The sequence below is a fragment of the Rhinopithecus bieti genome, unplaced genomic scaffold, assembly GCF_001698545.2.
Source record: "Rhinopithecus bieti isolate Rb0 unplaced genomic scaffold, ASM169854v2 scaffold_31446, whole genome shotgun sequence".
Taxonomy (NCBI): domain Eukaryota; kingdom Metazoa; phylum Chordata; class Mammalia; order Primates; family Cercopithecidae; genus Rhinopithecus; species Rhinopithecus bieti.
This window is the reverse complement of record NW_016813612.1, coordinates 606,958-632,986: the sequence shown is the minus strand read 5'-3', so window position 1 is coordinate 632,986 and position 26,029 is coordinate 606,958. Positions and strand designations below refer to the sequence as shown.

The window sequence follows — 26,029 nt, the reverse complement described above, 5'->3', positions numbered from 1 at the left end:
ATATATATATATATATATATATATATGCCTGGACACAAACCAATGGGCTGAGTTCGGTTCTTGGGTACTTCAGAGAACATAGCTCTCCCACCTTTCCTCAAGCTGTTCTCACCCTGGACACTCATCTGCATCACCTGCCCAAGCCCTGCTTTAAGGGTCTTGATGCAAGGGGTCTGGGGTGGAGCCAGGGCTTCCATATTACCAGAAGCCCCTGAGTGACGCTGACAGGATGCCAGGCTTAAGGATGGTATCTTTACAATATCTTGAGACAGAATCCTGACCTACAGGCTGTGGAGGGCCCTAAACCTGTGGCCTCCTGATAGGGCCTCCCCTTTTTCAATTTTCTAAAGACCCAGACACCTTTGGCTTAAGAAATAACCATGCAGAATCCCCAAACCCCATCAGCACCACTGCTTAGGCTTGATTGCAAAACCCAAACGTAATTCTTCCCCATCCAGATGGGATTTCTCATCTATTCTCTTGGACTAAGGTTCGGTGTGAATGCTCCATTTTTAATTTCCTCCCTCATTGTGTGCTCTCTGCCAGTATGGGGGTCAGTGCGACCTGGCTTTCAAAACCTTAAGATGCAATATCCTAGAAGGCACCAGTGTGGGTGTTATAATTCATTTCATGCCTCTTTGGGTGCATGCAAATAAAAAGTCCTCTCTGTAGTAATATTGTGATCTTATTGTAATAATGATGATGACACCAAGGACCAGACACTTACTGTGTGCCCAGTGACTAAGATGAATCTCTGTCTGGCTTTCTCTGTTCTCCTGTCTTTTGTCCCTTCCTATTTTCTCAGCCTTTTCCCTTTGTCTCTGTCATTTCCTTCCTCACATTCCTTCTTTCTTTTGAATGGCCATAGTATAGGACTAAAGTACTTTTTATCATTACTATAATTATCGGATTGAATTTAATACTTACATCTGACCCTAAAAACACAAAGCAAAGCCGTGTCTGCTATGTATACATATGACCACTCTTCTTGATTTGTCCTCAAATCTTTGATACTAAAAACATTCTCTCCCTGTTTTTTATTGTGGGCTCTCTGAGAGCAAAGACTATTTTAAAGCTGCGGTTGGTGCCACAGGGAGCCTGTCCCGTTGGTGATAATCATAGCAATCATAGCAACAATCTATGGTTCCAACAGATATAAGTAGAACACATTGCTGCTGCCCACACAGGAGATGCAGCTACTGCAAAGAATGGTGTACCAAAAGTAACTGATGATCACACTGGGTGTTTTGCCCAAAGCTTCGGGACTGGTTGGTTCAGATGGCAAGCCCTGCTGGGCTGGGGCGCATTAACCAGGAGTGCATTTTCCCAGGCTTGCAGCAAAGGCTGTCAGGCACACACCAAGAGAGCATGGAGGAGCATCGAATTGGAATCAGTCAGACCCGAGCTCAACCCTTGCCTTACCCTTGGCCATCCATATGCTTTGGGCAATTTATTCAATCCTGACTCTGTTTACTCAATCAAGTTGAGTGAGAGAACGGTTACACAGGCTCAGTGGTAACACTTAATAAATGCTCTTATTTGGCTTTTATTGAATGCTTTCTCTGTGCTATGCATGATACTGATCCCTTAACATGAGGAAACTGAGGCTTAGAACAGTTAAAGTTTTCCAGGATCCCACATAGCAAGAGGAGGAGCTGGCATTTATCCACTACCTAATGTATTACCCATAAGTTAATGCCCAAGGAGTTAAGAGGAAGGGCCTCTCTGAAAGCCCAAATTCTCAAGTTCATCAATGCAAGGGATTGCTGATGTGCTAACATTCCTGGATCCATGGACTCCCCCTATAGCTCCCTTGCACAGATGTTCAGACACTATAACTCAGACCAGTCCTTCCAGTCACCAGCCCTGCGTCTTCTGTGTACCCTAGAATAAGTAAGACAAGCGGAGGCTGTGGGTAGGAAAGAAAAGTGGCCACAGAGGGCTCAGCCAGGGTTATAAGCCAGTGTAATAAATAAATTACTCCTCTCTGGCTGAACTAGCTGGTGAGTAAAAGCATTGTTGTGGTGCCCTCTGCTGGGCGTGTGTTGCTTGTAATGAATTTGTGGCCGAACCACACCTGGGTCTCAAAACTGTCTTTTCCACCCTGGCTGGAGACTGTAGGCCACCAGTGGCCTAGAACCTGTTGGAGACAGCTCCGTTGAGCCTTTTATGGTTGTCAGGGTGTAGTTTTTTTCTAGTGTGGAACAATGACTTGCCTGAAATAGACTATCTTTATAGCCTGGCATTCCCTACTCTCTGCTATTGGGACCAGAGAGGGACTTTTCATTTGTTAGTCTTGGCTTTTGTAGGGAATGGGGGAGAATTTTTGTCCCATAAAAAAGGACCCCAGCTGCCACATATACACACAAGTCTGAGTCACTGCAAAATGAAATATTAAGTATTGTTTCCCCTTTTTAAACTTGTATTCAGTGATTTACAGTGAGAAGCTTGTAGATATTTTTTAAAGGCTAGATACAGTAAATGGCTTCTGTGAGGCTGTAATAATACTGCATCTGACAACTAGACTGTCAGCTTCATAAGGGCCAGCACTGTGTCTTACAGCCTATAAATTCAGTCACAAACATGCAACCAAGGATCTCAAACAAAAGGCCATCCCTGCCCTCATGGAGTTCATTGTGTGTGGAAGACACAGCAAGTCAGTGCACGACTATAACGGTGTGGACAGAGCTGTGTAATCACACAGGAGGAGAAACATAGCCAGTCCCAATGTACACCAGGGCCAAGGGTATGTCCCTCTTGATACATGGAAGTTTGCCATAGAACAATGTTTTCCTTCATTTTTAATAACTTCACTTGCCAGCTGACCATCATCCTCAATCTCTGTCCTCTCTGAAAGCTGCTCATTTCCTGTCAGATATTTAGCAAAATCGCAGAATGGCTGTGAATTCCTAGCCCCATGAAAACCTTGGGTGTTGTCAAGCTGCATCATCCAAACTGCTCTGGACACTCGGGACAGGGTCAGTGCTTGCTATGCCCTCAGAATGAAAGAGATGACACTCAGCCAAAAGCCACTTCACTTGTGTGTTAGCTTGGCTCTCCTCCAAGTAAAACCTTGCTCTCCAGGATGTAAGTGTAGATGACAATGGGCTCCTTTTTATTTCTTTCTCTTACTCCCTAATTGTGTGTAAGACATTGGAAAAAAATTAGGCACTTTGAAAAACTCATTTTGTAACCATTCACTCGATAACAAACATTCACTGATTTCCAATTCTGTACCAGTTACTGTGCCAGAGGCTACAGATGTCACTGCTAAAAGAACATTACCCTCAGTTGCTCCACAGTCTAATGGGTGCCCCAGGCCAGAAGAGAGATGTCTGCAAGAGTGCAGTAAAACATAAGTATCGAAGAAGCCTATGACCCCCAGCCCAGCTTGGGGAAGGGGGCAATTGGTAGATTTCCCACAGGCCATGGCCTGCTTGAACTGAGCCTTATTAACACACAGCGTCTTGAGGAATTGATAAGACAGGGAGAGCTCATCACCTCTGGGTTGTGTTAACCTATGACCATTCCATCGAAAGGCAGGTCTGGAGGCCCATCATGCTCTCGCCTCTATATTTGAAGGGATGGGAGCAGGTTGTAACACTTGGTTCATAGCTTAGAGGGTTCCATATTTGTTCTGTAGGCCCACCTTCCTCCTAGATCACCCCCAGGTCTCATGGGGGAAGGAGAGGTTTCCTACAACTCTTTCTGAATCAGAATGGGCCTGCATTGCCACTCTCCAACAGAGTGTACCAGACGCCCTGTATGTGAGGGGTCCTGGGTCCTAGCCTGGCCTGCGATAACGGGGATGCTGGGTTTTGATCCTCATCTATCTCTGTGTCTTTCCTCAGACTAGTCCAGAGTCCTTAGGAGGCAAGGCCATTGAGTGCATCTTCCTCTTCCAACCTCTAATCTGAAAGCTCAGTGTTGTCACCCAAGTATCCTGTGCTCATTTTTGCCATATTTCTTTCTTTGTTATTCTCTCATACCTTTTTTTAAAGCTACCATTATCATACAGTTTACTGTGAGTGCAGGGCAAGATTAAGTTTCCACATCTCTCAAGGAATTAAGTCACTTGGCCACGGTAGTGTAGCCAAGGTGGTCACGGAGCCCAGGCACGGCTGACTCCTGGGTGCAGCTCCAAAGCACCCCATGGCCCTGCCCACAGCTCTTCTCTGAGAGAGCTTGCCTTTGTCTCCTAGTCTAGGTACCTGTGGGAGAGAGAAAGGTGAGGAAATGAGCACACTTTGCACTGGGACAGAAGGGATTAGGGGCTGCTGGTGCTGGTGTCAACCAGCAGGGGGAAGCCCACTGCAAAGGGGCCTGAGTTTCTGATCAGTACTTTGTTTAATACTGTAATCATAGATGCTTTCAGTGGCTTTGTGAATATACCCTTTCCTTCCTAAGATTACCAATGTAAAAAGAGTAAAATAACCAGTAAAATATCATTCCTTAATCAAATGGCAAAGGAAAACTTTAGTCTCGTTCTATTTGATAAAATTCTCTATACAACATATGAGCATTGCAATACAACATATATATATAATTCAATTTGAATTTGTTCCTGTCAGTCACTTGAATTTCCATTTCTGCCACTTATCCTTAGGTTAGAGTTTTTTTCCTTCCTTTAATTTAGGAGCTACATGGGAATATGTTGTAATAGTCCTATGCTGTGGATGGATCACACCTTGCTCTGGGATCTCTTCAGGTTTGGAGATCTTTGAGGAGAAGATGCTTTCCATTTTGCACACTCGAGAGCAACTCATCCTGCACAGTTGGCCCTGAGAAATATTGGCTGCAAGAGTGGTGGATAAGAAAGAGCCGTATGAGAGCTGGCCCCATAAAATTCCACTACATCTCATTCTTTCTACTAGGCCTGGCTGACTTGCAAGGGAATAAACATTTGTACCATTACCTGGCATTATATACTGATCTGCAGCTTTTAAGGCTCACATGAAAAGAGCCATTACCATTAAACATGTTTTCTCCATGCTGTACAATGTCTGCCCCCAAAAGGTGAAGGCATACCTCCCAGGCATTGTACTGATGAGCTCATCCCTTCCCCTCTTTTCTTTCCACAGCGGTCCCAGTCTGCCTTCTCAATCACTGGAGAAGAAGCCCTGAAGACCCCTCCAGCAGAGGCTGCATCGAGGCAGCCAAGGGACCAAGGCCAGCACCCAAGAGCAGAGTCTGCTCTGCCCAGCTGGAAGAGCGTGGACAGGCTGGATGAAACAAGTAACTGTTTTAAGCAGCATCTAGTTGGACTGTGGGTTTCAAAAGTGTGGTTTGGAGGCTTCTCAGCTATTGCATGGCCACCCAGCTCCTCTTCCCATAAGTCTGAACTGATGTGTGTCCCTCTGGGCCACCAAGTCATGAGGCCTCCAGCACAACACACAATATATAATGTGGTCATGTTCTCCACTCAGGCAGTTTTCCTAGCTGTTCTGGCAGGATGAAGGCTCTCAGGATGTCACCATATTCTATGCTCTGTGCTGAGACTTGTGGGGTGGGGGGGGGACGGTGGGGAGGCTCCTGGACAAGTGTGTTCACATCACTCCACTGCACACCCACTTCAGCTACCTGTTCTATGTGGACAAGGAGAATGTGTCTTATGTAGGCCAGGAACATTAAACTAACCTCTCATGGCATTTCAACTTTCAAAGGGATTTGGCTCCCACCAAATTTGGGTCTGTAGGTCTGGTTTTAAGGGTGTCCTTTCTGAAACTGGATACATTAGTTAGGGTAGCATATGCCACTATAACAAGTAAACTGAATATCTAAGCGGCTTAATGCAATCATTTTCTTTTTCATCACACAACGGTGCAGTACAAGTAACCCTGGCCCGTGGGAAGCCTTCAGAGGCCAAAGTAAAAGGTTCCCACCCTGTGACTCTATCATCCTCCAGGGCCTCTGAGTCTTTTATGGGCTCATCCACATTCAGACAGCAGATGGAAGAAGGGCGAATGGAGAAGGCAGGGGCCTGCTTCTTAACCATCTCAGCAGGGAGAGCTTACACCACTTTCACTCCCAACCTGTGGACAGGAACTGGTCGCATGGCCCCACCTCAATGCAGGAGGCCCTGAAAAATGGCATCCTGGCCAGGCAGATGCATACCAGTAACATGGCTGGGTCATGAAAGAGTCTTTGGTGGGCAGCTGTCTATCCCTGCCTGAGGAACGTCCTGAGGACGGCATTGCTATTTGCTTGCGCCTCTGCTCTTCCTGCTTCCTCCCCCTAGAATGTCCTGCCTCTACATGGGGCAAGTCAGCTTGCCTCTTTAGGGACTCTTCAACATGTATGGCACGTGGTCCTTTGTAAAGCTGTTGAGTCATGTAATCCCTCAAAATGAAGGGGCTCAAATGAACTGAGTCATTTTCCTAAAGTCTCATATCAGAAGTCTTTAAGGTGCTTGGCCCCATCACCGTGGGTGATGGCCGAGGACCCTGAAGTCCCTGTGCTCAGGGGGCCTCCTGGTCTACATGCATGTCAGACTAAATCTTCCCCCCACCCCTGCACGGGTCTACTCCTCTCTTCCTATTTCCTGCGTACACACACTGTGTTGAGAGGCCAGGCATATTTGTCTTCACATGAAGAAACCATTAACAGTATTCTCATCCCATGTCCTGTCAGACTTAGACCCCTTTCCTGAACAATGAAAACAACAAAAAAGATTAACAGCGCCATAGCCATCCTAGTAATAAACTTTTAAAGATTGTGCTGTTATTTCTACTCTAAAAGGGAGAAGATTTAACCAATGACTGTAGAAACAAAATCCATTATTATCACAGGGCAAAGAATCAGAAAACATGAAATATTTTTAACTGTCATTCTAAAGATTTACCAGAAGAGATTATTTTTATATTGACCTTTTAGTACCTATCAGGAGAAACTGCAGTGCCATGACATTGCAGAAAGTCTGCAGCAGATGATCGTTTCTTTACTTAGGTATATGGTGTTCATTTTTGTTTTTTAAGTGCATTTTTCTTTTCTAGATATGCCTTTCTTTCCTCCCTCTGCCCTCCCAGTCTATTCATATTCATTCATTCATATTCTCACTCTCTCTCTTCTTCCTCATTTTCTCACTTCTCTCTCCTTCTCTATGGATTGCAAATGCACACAGAAAAGGGACTGTTAGATTCCACAGAGTACCTGAGAATACCACATAATAGAACTTCAATGCACAATATCTAGCTTTCTAAAATCACTTTAAAACACACAGAGTCCATATGTAGGCACTATTTTATTTTTTCCTCCAACAGCATTACTAGACACTGTCATTATTTTGTTTTGCGGATAAGAACATTGATGGACAGGGAAGTTAAGTGACTTGTTCAAGACCCCACAGCCAACGTAGGCAGAGCTGGTCCTCAAATCCAAACATCATGACTCCAATTTGCAGGCTTTCAACTACTGCATTATAAGTGTCTCTCTACCATAAAAACAAACAAACAAAAAACATCATTTCAAAATTCAGACTTGCAAAGTGATAAATGTGTAGGATATTATAAAAACAACTACAAGATGCTCTGTTTCACAAAATAGTTTCCAACTGGATTATAAGCATTCATAATAAATTTGCAAAGGAATTTTGTTTTCAAAACATGATTTTGGACATAATTTTCTGTAAAATGAGGCACCCATAGGTAATTTTTCAATTGTGTATAAACAGAAAACTTAGTTCCACAACATCACACACCCAAAAAAATATTTCACATTCTGCTCAAAATCTAGACATCTCTCAGGATAAAGATTTAAAATTTTTTAAAAGGACTTGGGTGGAAAACTTCTGGTTTTCTGAGGGATTTTTAGCCCTTGACATGCTAAACTGTCCATGCCAGCCTCAGAGGTCTTGAGGGATGTCTGAAATGTTTAGCAGGAAGCACATTATTCCTACAGGCATTGCTCAGTCTCAGTTGGGCAGAAGCATCAAATGGAGGAGTTCTGGAGGTAGAGGCCATCTTAGAAGGCGAATGCCCACTCAGCTATATTTAGCAGTTGTGTTTATGCCTCAGGAGGAGGGTTGATTCAGATTCCTGTTAGTGCCCAGTTGGGGTCAGTCTTAGGGACACTGTGGTTTGGGTAAACCACAGTAACTCTGCTTTCAATCTTGGCAGTGCTTATAGCAGTTAATGGGTTTCCCCCAAATGCATTTTCACTTTATAAACCTTGACTGGGCATCTACTGTATATGCTGTGTGTGCTCAGTGTTGGGGAAATAAAGATTGGGGAATTGTCACTGCTCTGGGATCACTCACTGAGAGTTAGTTGTCTGCACAATAATGGAAGAGCAGGAATTTGGAGAAAGAGGAAGCGGGAGCAGGATCCCCGAGGGGTGTTCCTGATGGACCGAGAAACTGGGATATCGGAGTGCAGGTGCAGCTTTGATGATGCTGCTCAAAAACCACCAAAGTTTTCACATGGTTGGGTATTCAGGGAGCCGTCTGTGTTTTTGCTAAGAAGTAAAATTTGCTGAGGTAAAAGTTGGTCAACTTCTAGCTTCCACAGAGGCATGAGGCAACCTGGGGTTATAAAAAAGCAGGAGAAGGGGAGTTGGCAATGGGCCGAATGCCATCTCACCATGTCGTGGGTATTGGAGCCCAGGGACCACATTTACAGTATGGTCAACCCTAGAGCCAACCCTGAGTGGCACCATCAAGGGTCTCCTTCTTCGGATTCCTCCCAGGGCCCCAGGAGAAGCTATAGACAGCCAGGTTCATTGAGAGCTGCTCAATGAGCCCCATCGCCCCTGCAGCCTTTGGTGCCTGTGTTCATTAACAAGTAGTCTTCATGTGCCCAGGATGGGACCCAATGTTGGCCAGGGGCTGGGAGCATAGCAGTGAAGAAGACGTGGCTCTGTCCTCAAGGAGCTCACGATCAGGACTGAGGGGTGGGGTAGACAACCAAGAAAATAAACTATAATATAGTTTGAGTGTTAAGAAATGAAAGCTTTTTGGCAAAGCTCAGAGAACAGAATAGCCAGCTCCTCAAGGAAGGAAGGCCAAGCATATGCAATTGAGGAGTGATGTGTAAGTCAAGTCTTGAAAGATGGTCCAGAGAGCAGCCTCAGTGACAGATTAGAAGGCCCAGAGAACTTTTCCTTTCTGCTTAGAGTGAGTGCTCCACAGCCATGCTCAGAGTCCACTTTGCATCATGTGGGTGTCTTGGTCTGACTCCCACCAGAAGCAGACCCTAATATGAGAATCTGAAGACCTATAGTTTATTTGTGAGGTGAGCCCAGAAAACACACAGGGAGGGGAGTAGGAATGTGAAACAAGGAAAGAAAATCAGGCAATAAAACGACTTGTTACTGAGCAGATGGCCACTGTGGGTGGCTGGAGCTTGACCCCACTGGGGACTCTGGGAGCCAGTGTAGAAGACTCACCTGCTTGGCAAGCAAGAGAGCTGGGATACTTAGCCACCAGCTCCCCTACTCATTGGTTGAGGGCTGCTCCCAGGAGGTGATGAATCCTGGGTACTTCCACCCTGCCCCTGGGGCAAGCAACACAGGCTCTAGTAGCCAGAGCAAGCCTCAAGTGAAGACTTGGAAGTGCTGGCAATTGGAAGTCCAGCTGGCAAACACCGAAGTGGTGAGGGCCAAGGTTTGGGGTAGGGCACCCACAGAGCCTGCTACAGGAAAAATCAATATAACTACTTACTAGCCATGCATAGCTTCACTGAGAGCCTGAGCATTCCTGAGAAACCCTTACCACCTGATTGACAATCCCCGGACACAGCATTAGGAGAATGTCAGCAAAAGAGAAATACTTTTCTCAAAAGACCTGCTATTACCACCACCACAAGTAGAGCCCAATAATAAATGGTAATAACAACCCTAGTGAGCCACTCTTCTGAATAATTCCACTGTCAATGAAAATAGTGTTGCTGTATAGGTATTAATGTGTAATACTGAATAGTGACTATCAGATACATATCTCTTTTCTGTATACATACATATGGAGTGCATGGGTGTTAATTCATAACCAGGTGTTAAGTACTACTGCTAAATCGGATTCAACAGATATAAGCTAAAAATAGCTCAGGGCCTTAAGTATAGCAGGCACTAGGACTGATGCTTTACATGCATTGTCTCATAATAATTCTAGTAATAGCCAAAGGTGGGTCACACTGACCCCACTGTTGGGCAGGGAAGTAGGCCCAGAAATGTTCTCTAACCAAGGTCACCTGCTAGTAATTCAGTAGCTGGGGATCAGCCCTGCGTCTGCTTGAATCCAAAGCTCTTGTTCTTTGCCCTACACTAAAGCAGCCTCCTTCATTTATAGACAAGGGTAAAGGAGCCATCAGGAATTAATCTCTCTGAGCAGGGATGTGTAACACACTCACGAGCATCCCCTTGTGCAGTCCTCTGACAACCCAGAGAGGTGTTAGCTAAGCCCTTTTCACCAGTCAGAGAACCGAGGCACAGAGGATCACACAGCTGCCAGGTGGCTGAGTGGGGCTTCCTCCTGGACCTCTGGCTTCGAGGCCACTGGTCTTTCCACTGCACAAACTGACTCTGGGACAGAGAAGGCTAGGCTTCTTCTAAGGATAAAGCGATGCCTGAGATCCAGGCCCTGCCTCAGGGACTTTGTCCTCACGCTCAGCAGGTGTGTGACAGCTAGAACACATGGAAGAACATGCAATGAGCCAGCCAGGTCCCACACCAGGAGAGCTCAGAGAAGAGAGGCCAAGTCCAGCAGGGAGATGAGAATGCCCTTCAGGAAAAGGCCGTTCCCACCAGTGGGATGAGGTGTTGTAGGGTCACTAGGGCTTTACTACATGGAAATGGTGGAGAGGGACACTGAAGGCAGGAGCGGCAGGAGAAAGGCCGGTGCGTGGTCTCAGGCTTCTTGGAGGCCCCTACTTGTATCAGCCCACTGCCGGGGTCCAGCATCCTCCTCGTCAAAGAAAGCCCCACTTCCTGCCTCTCAAAATAAAAAGAACTCAATGTCCTGCCGGTCTGAGCTGCAGTCAGGCAGTGGAAGTGGAACTGGGTCGCTGTCGAAAACCTATGTTCTACCAACATCTGAATTCCCCTAAGGCTGTGGTTCTGTAACAGGCTTAGCAGGTACAATGCTCTGTGGGCAGCACTGTGAAATACTGATAACTTTCATTTTATTATGTGGAGCAGTAGCAGTTTAACTGGTAGAAAACCTGTATGTTTTAAGTAGCATAAAGTAAGACCCTGCCTCAGAGCTCTACTACATCAGGGCTGTGGCTGCTGCAGGCCTTAAGCTCCGAAGCAGATGTCCACACACAAGTTGGGGAATGGTTTCTTCAAAGCCCTGGGGTCCTCATCACTTCCCACAGATATCCCTGCAACAGTCCTGGTTTAAAAAAAAAAAAAAAAAAAAAAAGGTAGGCGCTGTGACTCATGCCTGTAATCCCAGCACTTTGGGAGGCTGAGGCAGGTGGATCACCTGAGGTCAGGAGTTCAAGACCAGCCTGACCAACATGGCAAAACCCCATCTCTACTAAAAATACAATACACCAGGCATGGTGGTGTGTGCCTGTAATCCCAGCTACTCAGGAGGCTGAGGCAGGAGAATCGCTTGAACTTGGGAGGTAGAGGTTGCAGTGAGCTGAGATTGTGCCGTTGCACTGCAGCCTGGGCAACAAGAGTGAAACTCTGTCTCAAAAAAAAAAAAATGGCAGCTCCTGCTGGCAACTGCTGTGCCTGAGGCCTCAGTCCTGGGCCAAGTACCCATAGCCAAAGGAGCAGCATGTCACCTTATTCCCACCCCACAGACACATGGGAAGAAAGCATTTTCCTGTTCACCTTAAACAAGACAAAACAACTTTTACCAATCCACCCCAAGCATGCAGATCAATCCTTGGGACCATGTTCTGGGCAGATCTGAGCCCAGTTTAGACCACTCCAGTCCATAGTCACAACCTGAGAGTTGCTCCAGCTGTCCTTGCATGGTGCTTTACAGCTGGCCAGGGGCTTCCGAGGCACAGTCTGTAGCCCAGAGCTGCCTTGGAGTCAGGTAGAGGATGCACCTCGTCCTCACTCTATAAGTTAGCAGCTCTGTGACCTTTAACAAGTTACTTAACTTCGCTCGTCTTCGTTTCCTCATCTGTAAAATGAGATTGGAAATACCAAAGTGTTTTTGGCCTCAAGTCCTTTCCAGAGTGAGGCATCTTCCTTGAGTTAAAAATAGACCTACATGCCTGTCTCAGGAACCTGTTATGAAGTAGGATCTATAAAAGAGCCAAGAGAAGATGCGTTAACCTCTGAGGTATGCCAGGGCAGGTAGTGGAATTGTTTCCCATCAGTGAGGGGAAACTAAGGATCCAAGAGACAAAATTGCAGCCCAAGGTCAAAGAGCCAGAAGCTGGTACTGCCAACTGCAGCCCTCTCCCCTCCCCTTCCAAACAAGCCTGGGGCAGGAGTGTGGCAGTGCTGAGGAGACTGAGGTGGCATCAACCCAGGTAGACTGAAATAGGAGCCAGATCTCTAAGTTTCTCTCCATCTGTGAAGCACTGGGACCCTTTGAGCTTTCAGGGGATTCCTCGGGGAACTTTGAACTCTGCCCACCAATTGGGTTTGCCCTCCTGGGCTTCTTAAAGGCAACTGCTCTCCAACACCCTGACAAGCCACTCTTGGGGAAGTAACAAGTGGCAACCTCATCTTGCATTAAAGTGATAACAGCCCCTCTCTGCTTTCTCTATCTTCTCCATCCACAGACCTGGCCCCAGTTTTGCAGAGCCCCGACGGGAACTGGGTGGCCCTGAAGGACGGCGCTCCGCCCCCTACCCGACTACTGGCCAAACCTAAGAGCGGGACATTTCAGGCCCTGGAGGTGGCCTCCAGTGTGGCATCTGCCTACGATGAGATGGGCTCCGATAGCGAGGAAGACTTTGACTGGAGTGAGGCCTTGAGCAAGCTGTGTCCCAGGTCCCGGGGCCTGCCCAGGAACCCCCAGCCTCAGCCCACACAGGCCCAGAGCGCTGACCAAGGCCCCATAGCTGCCTCCCCATCCTCCGCAATCTCCCCCAACCCTGAGGCCATGTGCTCTGACTCGGAGACTTCCTCCGCGGGCTCTTCCCGAGAAGTTGGGCACCAGGCCAGGCTGTCCTGGTTGCAGAGGAAGGCCCCCAGGAACCCTGCAGCCGAGAAGATACGCCTGCAGGGAGAACTGGATGTGAACTTCAACCCCCAGGTGACCAGCAGGGAGACCTCAGACAGCAGCGAGCCGGAGGAGGCCCCCCACACCACAGACCGGCGGGCCAGGAGGTGGAGAAGAGCCCGACTGGGCTCAGAAGAGCCAAGCAAAGAACCATCTTCCCCCGGCGCCCAGCTCCGGGATCTGGACACACGTCAGGTAATGGAAGTGCACACGTGCAAATGCACACACATTCTCTTAGGTAAGATGTGCCCTCCTCCAAGCACAAGTGGCATAGAGTCCTGGGTTTGGAATCCACAGACCCAGATTCTCATCTTGGTTTTGCTGCTAAGTAGCTGAATGACTCTAGACAGGTCACATCAACTCTTTGGGACTCCATGTCCTCTTTGGAGATGATGACCTAGAATTCAAAGTGTGGTTTGTGAAGTGTGGCCCCCAGACCAGCAGCATCAGCACCACCAGGGAACTCATTAGAAATCTGCCGAATTGGAGATTCTGGGCATGGGACCCAGCCGTGTCTGTTATAACAAGCCCTCCTGGCGATTCCACTGTGCACTCAAGTTTGAGGGCCACTGGCCTTGGGTTTAGGGTTGAGGGATCTAGAGTCAGACTGCCTGGGTTCGGATCCAACTGTGCGGCCTTGGACAAGGCATCTCTCTAGTTCTCAGTTTCCTCATCTGTAAAATGAAGATGATATTAGAACCCACCTCAAAGGTTGTTCATGACAAGTGAAAGAGATGTTTATAAAGAGCTAAGCTCTGTCTGAGATTGACACTAGGGCTCAGTAAACATTATTTCAATATTCTGTGACTCTTTAGTCCACATGAGACCCCTTCTCCGGATCCTCGGTGGTTCTTCCCACATGGTTTAGTTCAAGAAAAATGTGATTAAAGCCATGAATTTTCTCCCTTTAAAAATGCACTTGTATAGACACACACACTCACACATGCACAAATGGTCTTGCTTACAATTTCAGATAATTCATGGGCTCCCAACCAGACTAACTTTACATTCTCTACACCCTGCTCATTCCTAGCCTTGTGCCTTTGATTGTGCTATGCTCTCGCCCTTGCCCCCACCTCTTCTGGTGAAGACCTGCACATCACTGTCAACCCAATACCAAACCTTGTGGAGCCTAGCTGCCATGCCCTATACTCTTAGTTTGGCCAGAAACTGTCCCCGTGGCTGCAGGCAACTCATGCAGGTCCAAAGATATGGTCCAAGATTTCACCAGTGTCTTCTACAAGATCTTCTATGAATGCCTCAGCCACATCCCTGGTCCTGAGGCCCCCATAAAGACAGTTGAGGACTCAGATCCTCAAGCCATAGAATTTGGTATCAGCCCTGATTGGCCTGCTAACATATTGCCTAGAAAAGGTCTTTTATTTAGTCCAAGCACCCATTTTCTCCTCCGTAAAACAGAAGATCATTAAAAATCTGTCTCATGGGATTGTTATGATCATAGAATAAAAGTAAAAAGTTTGGTTCAAGTGTAAATCATTATTATCTAGCTCAAGTAGAGACTGTTATCCAGAAACATGGAATGACTTGCCTCAAGGGATACTCTTGAGAGTTTGTCTGCATGATTCACTTGCAGGTGTAAAATGTCACATCTCCACCTCAATTAGCTTTCTATTTATTCTGAAGTGGCTTGAAATTTGTCTTCTATTGCTAATCTTTGCAAGGCATTGATAGAGAAGAGGCACTGCCTCTGCCTCCCGGGGAGTGACCTTGAGCTAGTGGCAGTACCCACTCTTCTCCACTAGGTGGGGATGGTGCTGCACTTCCAGAGACATCAAAACTCTGATAGGTTTTTTTGGTTAATAATAATAATAATATTATTATTATTATTTTTAATGTAGGGTCTCACTGTATTGCCTCATGATTCTACATAGTAGCCTGTATAGAAAATGGGGAATAAGCTCCTCCCTGGGAGGGGCCTGTAGTATGGTAATGGGAAAGTTCACCAAGCTCATCTCCAACTCAGGCATCTCTGGGATCCAGCCAGTTTTGTTTTCCTGGACTGAGCTTTTCCCAGAACTTTTGAAACAATAAGAACTAAAGGTGCAACAGTAACATGTGGGTCTTTAATTTTAAAATAGACTTGCCAAATTAAGCTCCCAAAACTTCATAGCAATTTGCATAGCCATAACAGTGTGTGAGTATGTTCTCTCATGTTGTCAACAATAGTGTTGTCAGTCTGCTAAATTTTTGCCAATTTTATGTGAAAAAAAAATTCCCTTTGGCTAACATTTTCATAATTACTACTGAAATTGAGCAATTTTTCCTGTGTTTAAAGCTATTTGCACTTTTCTTCTTTCGTCCATCCCACTAGCCTTGATAAGCAATTTACATTTATATTTTATCTGTTATTTTATTGGACTATTTCTTTTTCTTACTGATTTTTAGGAATTAGTTTTATTTTCTAACTGTATAACAGATTTTAGTTCTTTGATGGCTACACGTGAAACTATTCTCTCCTTCTCTGTCACTTTTGCCTTAAGTATATTTTACATAAAAAATTTTTGTTCGTAATAATTTATCAGTTATTTTTGGTTATTATCAGTTATTTCCTTTATTATTTTTGTATTTGGTGCCTTAAGGTCTTAAATTTGCAAGGTTATAAGGATTTTTTTCCAATTTTTTCCTAATCCTTTGTAGTTTTGTATTTTCAGTTTAGCCCTTTAGGCCATCTGTACTTTATCCTTCTGGGTGATATGTGATAAGATCTAAACTTCAAATTAAGCATTTATCACAAAATTATTATTAAATAATCTATCATCCGCTGGTTTCAGATGCCCCTTTAGTATATTTTAACCTTTTATTTCTATAAACCTGCTTTATTTTTTACTATTTTGTTCCATTGATCTAGAAGCCCTATTCCTTTACAAATACTATTTTATTTTAATTATAATAACTTTATAATATATAAAGCTATCTGTTGGATGGTCTTCTCTTCACCGTGTGGATTTTTAGAAAATGATATCATTTTCTAAAAGCATTTGGGCTTTTCTCAGTCCTTCACTTAAATGATTTGTTAAAATCTGCTCAAGTTGCAAAAAAGTCTTTTTAAAAAAGTTTTGATTGGAATTACATTAAATGTATGTATCTACTTCAGAATAATTGATATCTCTGTAATATTAAGCCTTTCCTATCAAGAATGTAGTACTTATTCCCATTTGTTTACTTTACAGTGAAGTTTTATAGATTTTTTTCAAAGCTCTCATACGTTTCTTGTCAAGTAATTTTTAATTACCTTATACATTGTGTTGATATTGTAAATGAGATTTATTACATGTTCTAATTGCTTCTTATTGCTTCTAATTGCTTCAAACTGTATACAAACTGTTAATTTCATGTTTACATTTTATAACTTAGTTCCCTAACGGATTCTCTTCTCAGTTCTGGTAGTCCTTTGGGTGATCATCTTAGCTAGTCCAGATAGATAATCATATTGTCAACAAGTAATGACACTTATCTTTTCCTTTCTGTCATGTATACTTATGTCTCTTTCTTGTTTTATTGCATTGGTGACAACTTATGCTACACTGAGACATAGTAATGACATCTGGCACCGTGCCTTTGTCTTGCTGCTACCCTTAGTGACCTGCTTCCGGTGTTTCACTATTAAGTGTCATGCTTGCTCTAAGTTTATTAGGTACTATCAAAATGAGAAATTATCTATTCCTAACTTACTAAACAATTTAAATCAGGAATGGGACTGCTTTTTGGCAGTAGATGATCATAGACTTTTTCTTTTTTATTTTTATTACATTTTATTTTATTTTTGAGACAGTGTTTTGCCCTGTCACCCATGCTGGAGTGCAGTGGCACAACAGCTCACTGCAACCTTGACCTTCTGTGCTCAAGAGATCCTCCAGCCTCAGCCTCCCAAGTAGCTGGGACTATAGGAGTTCATCACCATGCCCAGCTAAAATTTCTTTTTATTTTTCTATAGAAACGGGGTCTTGCCATGTTGCCCAGGCTGGTCTTAAACTCCTGAGCTTAAGCAATCCTCCCACCTCAGCCTCCCAAAGTGCTGGGATTACAGGCATGAGCCACTGTGCCTGGCCAGCTTTTTCTTCTATAATCTGTTAATGTTGTAAATCACATGAATAGATGTATCCATTTTGTATCATCTTTTCATTTGTTGCATAAATCTTACTTGATTATGATTTTTTTAATAAAAACCAGATTCCATTTGCTGGTTTCCATTTTGGTGCTATCTCGTCCAGTTTGGTATCAGGTTATACTAATAACATGGCAGGGATTCTCTATTTTATCTTGTTTTTAGAACACTTTATATGACATAATAATTTTCTGAAAGTTTGGGAGAATTCACCTTTTAAGCTATCTAGGCCTGCTGCATCTTTATAGGGGCAGATCTTTTACTTTCTTTATAGATTTCTTCTTTGGTTGTTAAACCATTTAGATTTTGTAACTCTTCTTAAATCCACTTTAGTAATTTACATTTTCATAGGCAATCATCTATTTAATCTAGATTTTCAAATGTATTGATACAATATATATCTAATATTCTCATCACGTTTTTAAAAAAATTTCTCTGCGCTATAGTTAGGCATCCTCTGGTTTATAGATTTTTTTCTCTCTCTTGCTCTCATTCTCATTCTCTATCATTCCCTCTTTTCTTACTTGAACTTATCAGTCTCATTTTTTTTACTGGTGTTTTTGAAGAACCAGCTGTTAGTTTCATTCATTAATCCCAGGGATTTTTTATTTTTCTTCCTAGTCCATTAATTTCTACTTTTATATTTATTAATATATAACATATTAATAATATATATAATAAAATATTAAAATATACTTTTATATTTATTAATGTCTTCTTTTTACTTTGTCTTCACGTTTTTCTATATATTCTGATATATATAGAAATATATATATTTCCAATATAGCTAATGAATTTTCCCTCAAATTCAGTTTTGTTTCCACCCCACGAGCTTTGATATGCAATGTGCCCATTGCCAAACTTTTCCAAGTAATTGATCATTTTCAATGTAATTCTCNATATTAAAATATACTTTTATATTTATTAATGTCTTCTTTTACTTTGTCTTCACGTTTTCTATATATTCTGATATATATAGAAATATATATATTTCCAATATAGCTAATGAATTTTCCCTCAAATTCAGTTTTGTTTCCACCCCACGAGCTTTGATATGCAATGTGCCCATTGCCAAACTTTTCCAAGTAATTGATCATTTTCAATGTAATTCTCATTTTAATCAAATTAAGTTAGTGAGATAGATAACACTTTGATTTGTTTTTGCATTTTGTTTTGGTTTTGTCACTAATTTTTAGTATGCATATGAATAATGAATATGGCTTACATAATTGCTAATGTTGGCAATTTGTTGAGACTGCATTTATGATTTAATAAATGGCCAGTTTTTGTGAATGTTTTATGTGTGTTTGGAAGGAACACATGTTCTGTTTTTTGGAGACAAAACTGCATGTGTATGTCTGCATTGTTCTGGGCATTAACAAGACAAGGTCCTGTCTCTTGAAGCTCACGTTCATTTCCCTTCATTTCTCTAATTTCCCATTACTGTTGTCTTCATTGTTCTGTAGTTTTCTTAATTCCTGTCTTTTTAGAGGCTTGTGAAGGACTCATGTTAGGAGACGCAAAAGTACATCAGTCATCTCACTCCCTGCTAGATGCTTCACCTCATGGGCCAGGATTAGCAGATGAAGCCAGCTGAAAGCAGGAGTCCTTTCTCGCATTCTCTACCTTATCCCTGGCCTCACTCACTTGACACATACCTTTGCACACTGAGCCTCTATGCCAGGGTTCCCCAACCTTTTTGGCATGAACAGTTTTGTGGATGACAGTTTTTCTATGGATTGTGGCAGGTTGCGGGAGGTGGGGGATGGTTTCAGGATGAAACTGTTCCACCTCAGATTATCAGGCATTAGTTGGATTCTCATAATGAGCGCACAACTCTCGTCCCTCACATGTGCAGTTCACAATAGAGTTTGCACTACTCTGAGAATCTAGTGCCACCCCTGATCTGACAGGAGGCAGAACTCAAGTGGTAATGCTGGCTCACCTGCTGCCCACCTCTTGCTATGCAGCCTGGTTCCTAATAGGCCAATGGCCAGTACCAGTACCCTTGGGTTGGGGACCCCTGCTCTATGCAATCCATAACATAAACTGCTGAACACACTCTTCTATCCTCCTAAACCCAACCCCCTGATGGACATAGATGGACTAAAACCCCATCTCTTTTGAATGTTAATTCTGCTGTTGCAGAATTAATGCAAGTGTAATTCTGTAAGTCTAGACTTCAAATGCAAGTCTATGTCTGCTTCTGTGTTTTCAGTTTTTCTGCAGTCTTTTGTCTTCCCATTTCACCTTATCCTGTAGTCTGTTAGTCTAAGTGCTGAACTCTTATAGCTTTTTACACCTCTTAATTGAAAACCTGTATTATTACTCTCTAATGAGAATGCAAAACTGCTACCAGACACTGTGTCCTGATTGTTAGTAAAATTCACATGATGCCTTCAGGCTAACTTGTTTCCTTCTCTCTGCAGTATTTTTCCATGGGTTCCACATTAACTTTTCCTGTTAGCAGTTCTTAAATGAGGATAATGCTATCCCCACCCTCGTTGTTTGCCAATATCTAATGCCCTCAAATCATTTCCACTCTGCTAGCTTAAGATAGGGGATTTTTGTTACTCTTGCTGCCTCACATTATGCTTCTCTGATCAGATGGCTAAGAACCTAGCCACAGTATTGAATATACAGATAATGAATGAATGAATGAATGAATGAATGAATGAATGAATGAATTAGAAATAACAGACACCATCACACACTTTGCATGGTTTTTGTAGTCTCTACCCCAGAGCTTACGCTTTATGACTACACCTCCCAGGATGCAACATGGTACCATGGCTAGTTCTTCCTCCTACCCACCTAAATATTTTAGGGTAAATACATTTTCTAAGTAGCTATAAAACAGGGAAGCACCGAGGAGAGTTGGAAGTGAGCTTCTCTTCAGATGCTTAAAAAGTCCCACTGCCACAATAGAAGCCTCAACTGTTGTGTTTTTGTTTGTTTAGTATTTGTTTTGCTTTGTTTTATGGTGAGCATTTATCTTAATATTTCTGGACCAAGATTAGAGGTTGAGAGAATACTGGGAGGAGGGTCAACAATTATTTGACTACTTAGAAAAGGTAGAGAGTAACTGGATCTCCAAGTGCACTCGTGAGCCTTCTATTTAATAAAAAATTTCCCCATTCATTTACTGGCAACAAACGGACTTTGATTGCTTTTTAGTGTTGTGGGTTTTCATCTTTTTCTATATCTTCCCACACCGTTTTGGTGGAAATTTTGTGTGAAAGATGTCTGCCAGGTACCATTTTAAAATGGAAACCTTCTGATTGATTTTTTGTTGATTGAGACTTCAGGATCACAGGAGGCTGCTATTTTAATTTCCTCCAGTGTTTCATTTTTGGTTATACTCATTAGCAAAACTTGTTTTCTTGGAGTAAACTTTCTCCCACCTAGCATTCTAGATTCTAATTATTCTTTAAAAATATGTTAAGACTCTTGCCATAGTGAGAAACTACCAGTTCTTTATAACTAATCATCTGTAAATATTCCTTTATTTAATAGGTTTATGCCTTGCTCCAGAAATAATTTAAAGTGGCTTACATAAATATGAACAAGGGAAAATAAAATAAAAATATAACAATGAAAAGAAGGACAAAGGGAAAACCAGAGTAGAAAAGATAAGATGAAGCAAGGAGTAATGATAATTTACAAAACTGATGGAATGATTCTTAGGCGACAGATACCAAAAATTTGTTCCTGAGTTTCTAGAAAACAATAGAAGGAGGGTGACATGAGCAGTTCTCCAAGTCATGGAAGCTCTAGTAGAATAATAAATCCATTCCTTAAAGGATGCTGCTCTCGGAGCTAAAATCCAAGAGAAACTCATCCTGTGGATCCTTGTGGAGAGGATGGAGACCACAGCAGCCCCTGCTCTAAACTGCTTCCATGGATTCACACTCGGGGCTGCTTCTCATAATGTCACTCAGTGTTGACCAATACATCACAGCAGGCACTGTTCAATTAAGTTCAATTAAGTCAGGCTGATGAGGGGCCAAAATGCACTGACCTCTGCTGTCCGGGCTGCTCCAGGATGAAGTGTGTGGATGTGGAGAGCAGTGGAAGGCTGCCTCCCCATGGCTCCCCTCCCTGTTTTGTGAGTGTTGTGGAGCTCTGTATTCGAGGGGATGCTCTCTGACAAGTGCTTGTGAGGCCACGCATGTTGGCAGTAAGCTGAGTTGGAGGTAGTAGTGACACTCCCCTGAGAACACTGGGGCTCCCAGAAGGTTCGCCTGCCTCTGAAGTGTACCAAGAAAATATCCCCAGGCAAGGCCTTAAAATCTACTCAGAACTGTATTGGAATTATTTCCAGTACACAGACCAAAGGGTAATCATTCCCCTCTGCCCTTCAATTCTCCACCTCCATCTTGAAAAAGATTTTCAAATCTTTTTAGGCATAGAGGCTTCCCTTAAATGAAATCTAAAGAGAAGGCAGGCGAGTGCACTTTAACTTGTACCAAAGGTTGTATCTCCCACAAAAATAAAAATAAAGAGAAGACAAATCATAATATGGCTGAAAGCAGAGCTGCTCTGAGGCGCAGTTGTTCCCTCATTCCTCACCGCTTACCTCCACGTCCACAGCAGCCCAGCAAGCACAAACAATAACCTGGAAGGACTTTAGAGCAGGTGTGACCAAATACCCCTCAGAAGAAAAATCTTAGTCACATGTCTGTCAACTGATTTCCCCTGGAGCACAGGAATTGCTAGGAGTGCCTTCCAAGATAAACTGGTTGCAGAGAACATGTCTAGAAAATGAGACACTTGCTGGAAAACGGTGCTTCTTACATTTTCTTTTTGTCATAGGCCCTTTTGAGAACCTAATGAGTACGCTAGGTCAGGGTATCCAATCTTTTGGCTTTCCTGGGCCACGGTGGAAGAAGAAGAGTTGTCTTGGGTCACACATAATATACTAATGCTAACGATAGCTGATGAGCTAAAAGAAAAAGAGCAAAAAAAAATTGGTAATGTTTCGAGAAAGTTTATGAATTTGTATTGGGCTCAATGCAAAGTCATCCTGGGCCACATGGGGGACGGGTTGAACAAGCCTGCTCTAGGTCTTCTCTCTAGGAAGGAAAAAAATGTGCATAAATGCAACAGAGTTTTATATTCAATCTTGGGGAGTATTGGGAGCCTGTCTGGAGCCTCTCTATATAGGATTTTTAAATAGGAGTCTGTTGGATATTAAGGATTCTCCACTGAAAATGATCACTTTATTGTAGCAAAGGTTAAATTATTTGGGGCCTTCTTTTAGGAGACACTAAATAGCAGGGCTAACTGTCAACTATGGCTTTTACTTGTATGTAGCAATAAAACCATGTCAGTTCCATGAAAGAAAATGTTGAGTTCTCTATTCCATATGGCAGGCACCCAAGCCCCCGCTCATTCAAATGGATAGCAAGTCATTCAGGGCCAATGCAGAGAATGGGGTCTAGAGCACACTCAGTCCCTTCATCCCAACCCCTGCCCTGCGTGTCATCATGTGATTTCCAGGAAATCCTCCTGCTGACCCTGACTCTCACACTGGCATTAAGGCCCAGGTTCTGAATCACCACCAAAATTCATGGATCGCATAACTTAGTCTATGCCTATCACAATCCTGAGTCAAAGAAAAATCGAAAGTGAAACCCACTGCTAGTGCTGCTTTATTCCTAACAGATTTCTCCACAAAGCGACAGAACAATTGTGGCCAGTATGAAAATAATTGTGTCTTAATTATGCCTAATGTTTCATTATTGGAACGCTAAGCATGTGGGAGTTCTTTATCTGACTGCTCAAGGTCATCGCAAAGGTCTGATTGCAAACAGTCAAAAACTTGCCACCTCAGGCATAAATGGGTTAAATTTGCCCATTCCTCATGTAAACAGTCACCTGAAAAGCCCAGACTAGCAATTTTCTAGATATTTTATATGGAATTGCCATAATTCTGGGGAATAAGTGGTTGCCCTTTCAACAAATAGCATAGTCTAATTCCATTGGATAGGAGATTGGCAATGAAAAAACACACAGAGGAGGGGCAGATACCAACAGTCAGGAGGTTTTGGTTCCGAGAGTGGGAGTTGTGCCCCAGATTAAATTCAGACTTGTTTGTTCTTTAAATCAATGTAATAATATGAAGGACTCAGAAATCATGGAATCTATATACCAAAGCAACTGATCTGTAATAATAAAAACTAAAAAATAAGCCTTCCAGATGACATCCTGGTGCTAAGATTTCATAACATCCTTTACCAAATGCATCACCAGGTAGTTAGTCCCCATACCTTCTGTGCAATTCCACCAGCCAGGTAGCTCCTTCCACATGATGTGTTCTCCATGAGAGAACCTTGAGAGACTCTCTTTGAGGCAATAGGAAATGTATTATAATATTAATTTCTATAAGATTCCAGATGGTGTCTTTCCATTTCCACTGTGTGAAGCTGACCAAGGGTCTGGTGTATATTTGTGTATGTGTCTGGCTGCTATCACACCGATTATAAGGAAAACAAATGCCTTACTCACAGCATGTGAATAAAACTTGTTTTAGGTGAACAGCAATGCATTGGAAGTGGGAAAACTTCTACCTTAGACACCAGGGACAGAAACATTCTAAGTCCTCTGGGAGAGACAGATCAGCTGCAGAGTCCAGCAGCCCCATGGCACATCCACTTGTCTCCAGCCTCTGAATAGCTGTGCCAAAGGATTGGCAAGGAAAAGTATGTACATTTGCCACACTGAGTGCCCTAGAGTCGTTTAACCTGTAAGCTGGAGCTTTTCTCTGAAGTCTACTAAAATAAAATCTAAAAGCAAGCTGCAGAAACTTGGTTTTTTAGGTCAGGTTCAGTATCTGTCATCAACAGGAGTGAGGAGAGCCACCAGGACACAAGGATATATTCAACAAAAGTTAACATGTGACTGTTGAAAATTATCCCTTATCTGGACTCTTTTTTAAAAAGTGGAGAAAGCCCAGAGCCTTGCCTGCCCTTTGCCTCCTGAAACAACCTGGCAGGTGAAAGACAGCCCTATGAAAAATTTTCTGAGACTGGGGTTGCTTTTTATGAGAAAGATGATGAGGCTAAATAGGAGAAAAAATTTTTTTAATTACAGTAGGCTAGATTTCAGTGTGCAGGGATCACTGGGGTTACTGAGGTAAAGACAGTATTCTAAAGAAATCTCAGGGTATTCATCTCCAGAAAGAATTCTAGAAAAATTATCTTCTCACTCCTTTAAGTGTTCCCTTTTGTGAAACAAGAGGTTAAACCCCTTTCCTCTTGGGTTATCTCCCTGCTTCATGGTTCTGCTGTTTTCCTTTTAGTGGGCACGGTTTAATTTGGAGCATCCAGTCTTGTTTTGGTGTAAGAGAAGAGCTTGGCCTTCCGGGTCAGGTCACCTTCAGCTCAGCTATCCACTAGTGTGACCTTGGACAGCACACTCAGCCTTTGTCCTCATCAATGCAGAGGGAACTGCTGGGATGCTTGAGTGTGACATTCCGTGCACAGTGCCCTGTACAGCGTGCACCCACACAGTGTGCTCAGCAGTGAGAAATGTCTCGTTCCTTCCCCCACCACTCAAATCCCCATCACCTCACCTCCATTTATTTATTTATTTATTTATTTATTTATTTATTTATTTAGAGACTGAGTCTTGCTCTTTCGCCAGGCTGGAGTGCAGTGGCGCAATCTCGGCTCACTGCAATCTTCACCTCCCAGGTTCAAGCGATTCTCCTGCCTCAGCCTCCCGAGTAGCTGGGATTACAGATGCATACCACCACACCCAGCTAATTTTTTTGTATTTTTAGTAGAGACAGGGTTTCACCATGCTGGCCAGGATGGTCTCAATCTCCTGACCTCATAATCTGCCCACCTCAGCCTCCCAAAGTGCTGGGATTACAGGTGTGAGCTGCCGTGCCTGGCCTTCCTCCATTTATTTCTATTCTCGTGTTTCTTAAGCTGAAGAATTCAATAAATTCCTCAAGAATTTTTAGAAGACCTCCAGTTTGAGAAAGTTTGCATTAAATTTTAAATACTGTCAATTTAAGAAAAATGTTGGCACCACCCTAAATATAAATGCAGATATAAGAATGGAGATCTTACACACATGGCAGCACCCAGCTGTGGGGTCGAGGCCTGGGTAATCCAGAACATGCCTCTTTTTTCAGTGATCAATGAGATGAACAGCAAAATTTAAGGTTATTGTAAAGAACTTGCACACCACTGAAAACATATTAGAAGTCTCTTGTTTAAGAAACTATACTGACTTATCTTAGGAGTATTCCATCATTAAGTGTTTAAAGATACGCATTTCTGTTTAGCCAGGGTCTCCAAGTTCCATACACACACACACACACACACACACACACATATATATATATATATATTTTTTTTTTTGAGACAGAGTCTCACTCTGTCACCCAGGTTGGAGTGCAGTGGCACGATCTCAGCTCACTGCAACCTCCATCTCCTGGGTTCAAGCAAGCACATCCGGCTAATTTTTGTATTTTTAGTACAGATGGGGTTTCACCATTTTGGCCAGGCTGGCCTCAAACTCCTGACCTCAAATGATCCACCCGCCTTAGCCTCCCAAAGTGCTGGGATTACAGATGTGAGCCACCACGCCTGGCCACACACTACATTTAAGTGTGCGAGGAAGAGGCAACTTTTCGTTCTTTAGTAACTGCCTTAAACTTCCCCATTCGCCTCCCCATTCTGACTAGCTAGGAATGTAAATCAACCAATTCAAAGAAAACTTGGCCTCTTCTGATTTGAATTATTTTCCTTTTTCTTTCC

At 43.2% G+C, this 26,029-nt stretch overlaps 1 protein-coding gene and 1 long non-coding RNA gene across 3 annotated transcripts in view; one reads left to right on the top strand and one right to left on the bottom strand.

Moving 5' to 3' along the window:
* Nucleotides 1-26,029, bottom strand: part of LOC108513120 (uncharacterized) — a 130,530-nt gene that overhangs the window by 4,179 nt on the left and 100,322 nt on the right. The window lies entirely within an intron of this gene.
* MYRIP (myosin VIIA and Rab interacting protein) overlaps nucleotides 1-26,029 on the top strand; it is a 411,738-nt gene that overhangs the window by 331,900 nt on the left and 53,809 nt on the right. For both annotated transcript variants that reach the window (XM_017848758.1, XM_017848757.1), the window contains exons 9-10: nucleotides 5,082-5,235; nucleotides 12,687-13,324. In XM_017848758.1, coding sequence (XP_017704247.1) covers nucleotides 5,082-5,235; nucleotides 12,687-13,324 — 792 coding nt within the window. The remainder of the gene's footprint in view (nucleotides 1-5,081; nucleotides 5,236-12,686; nucleotides 13,325-26,029) is intronic.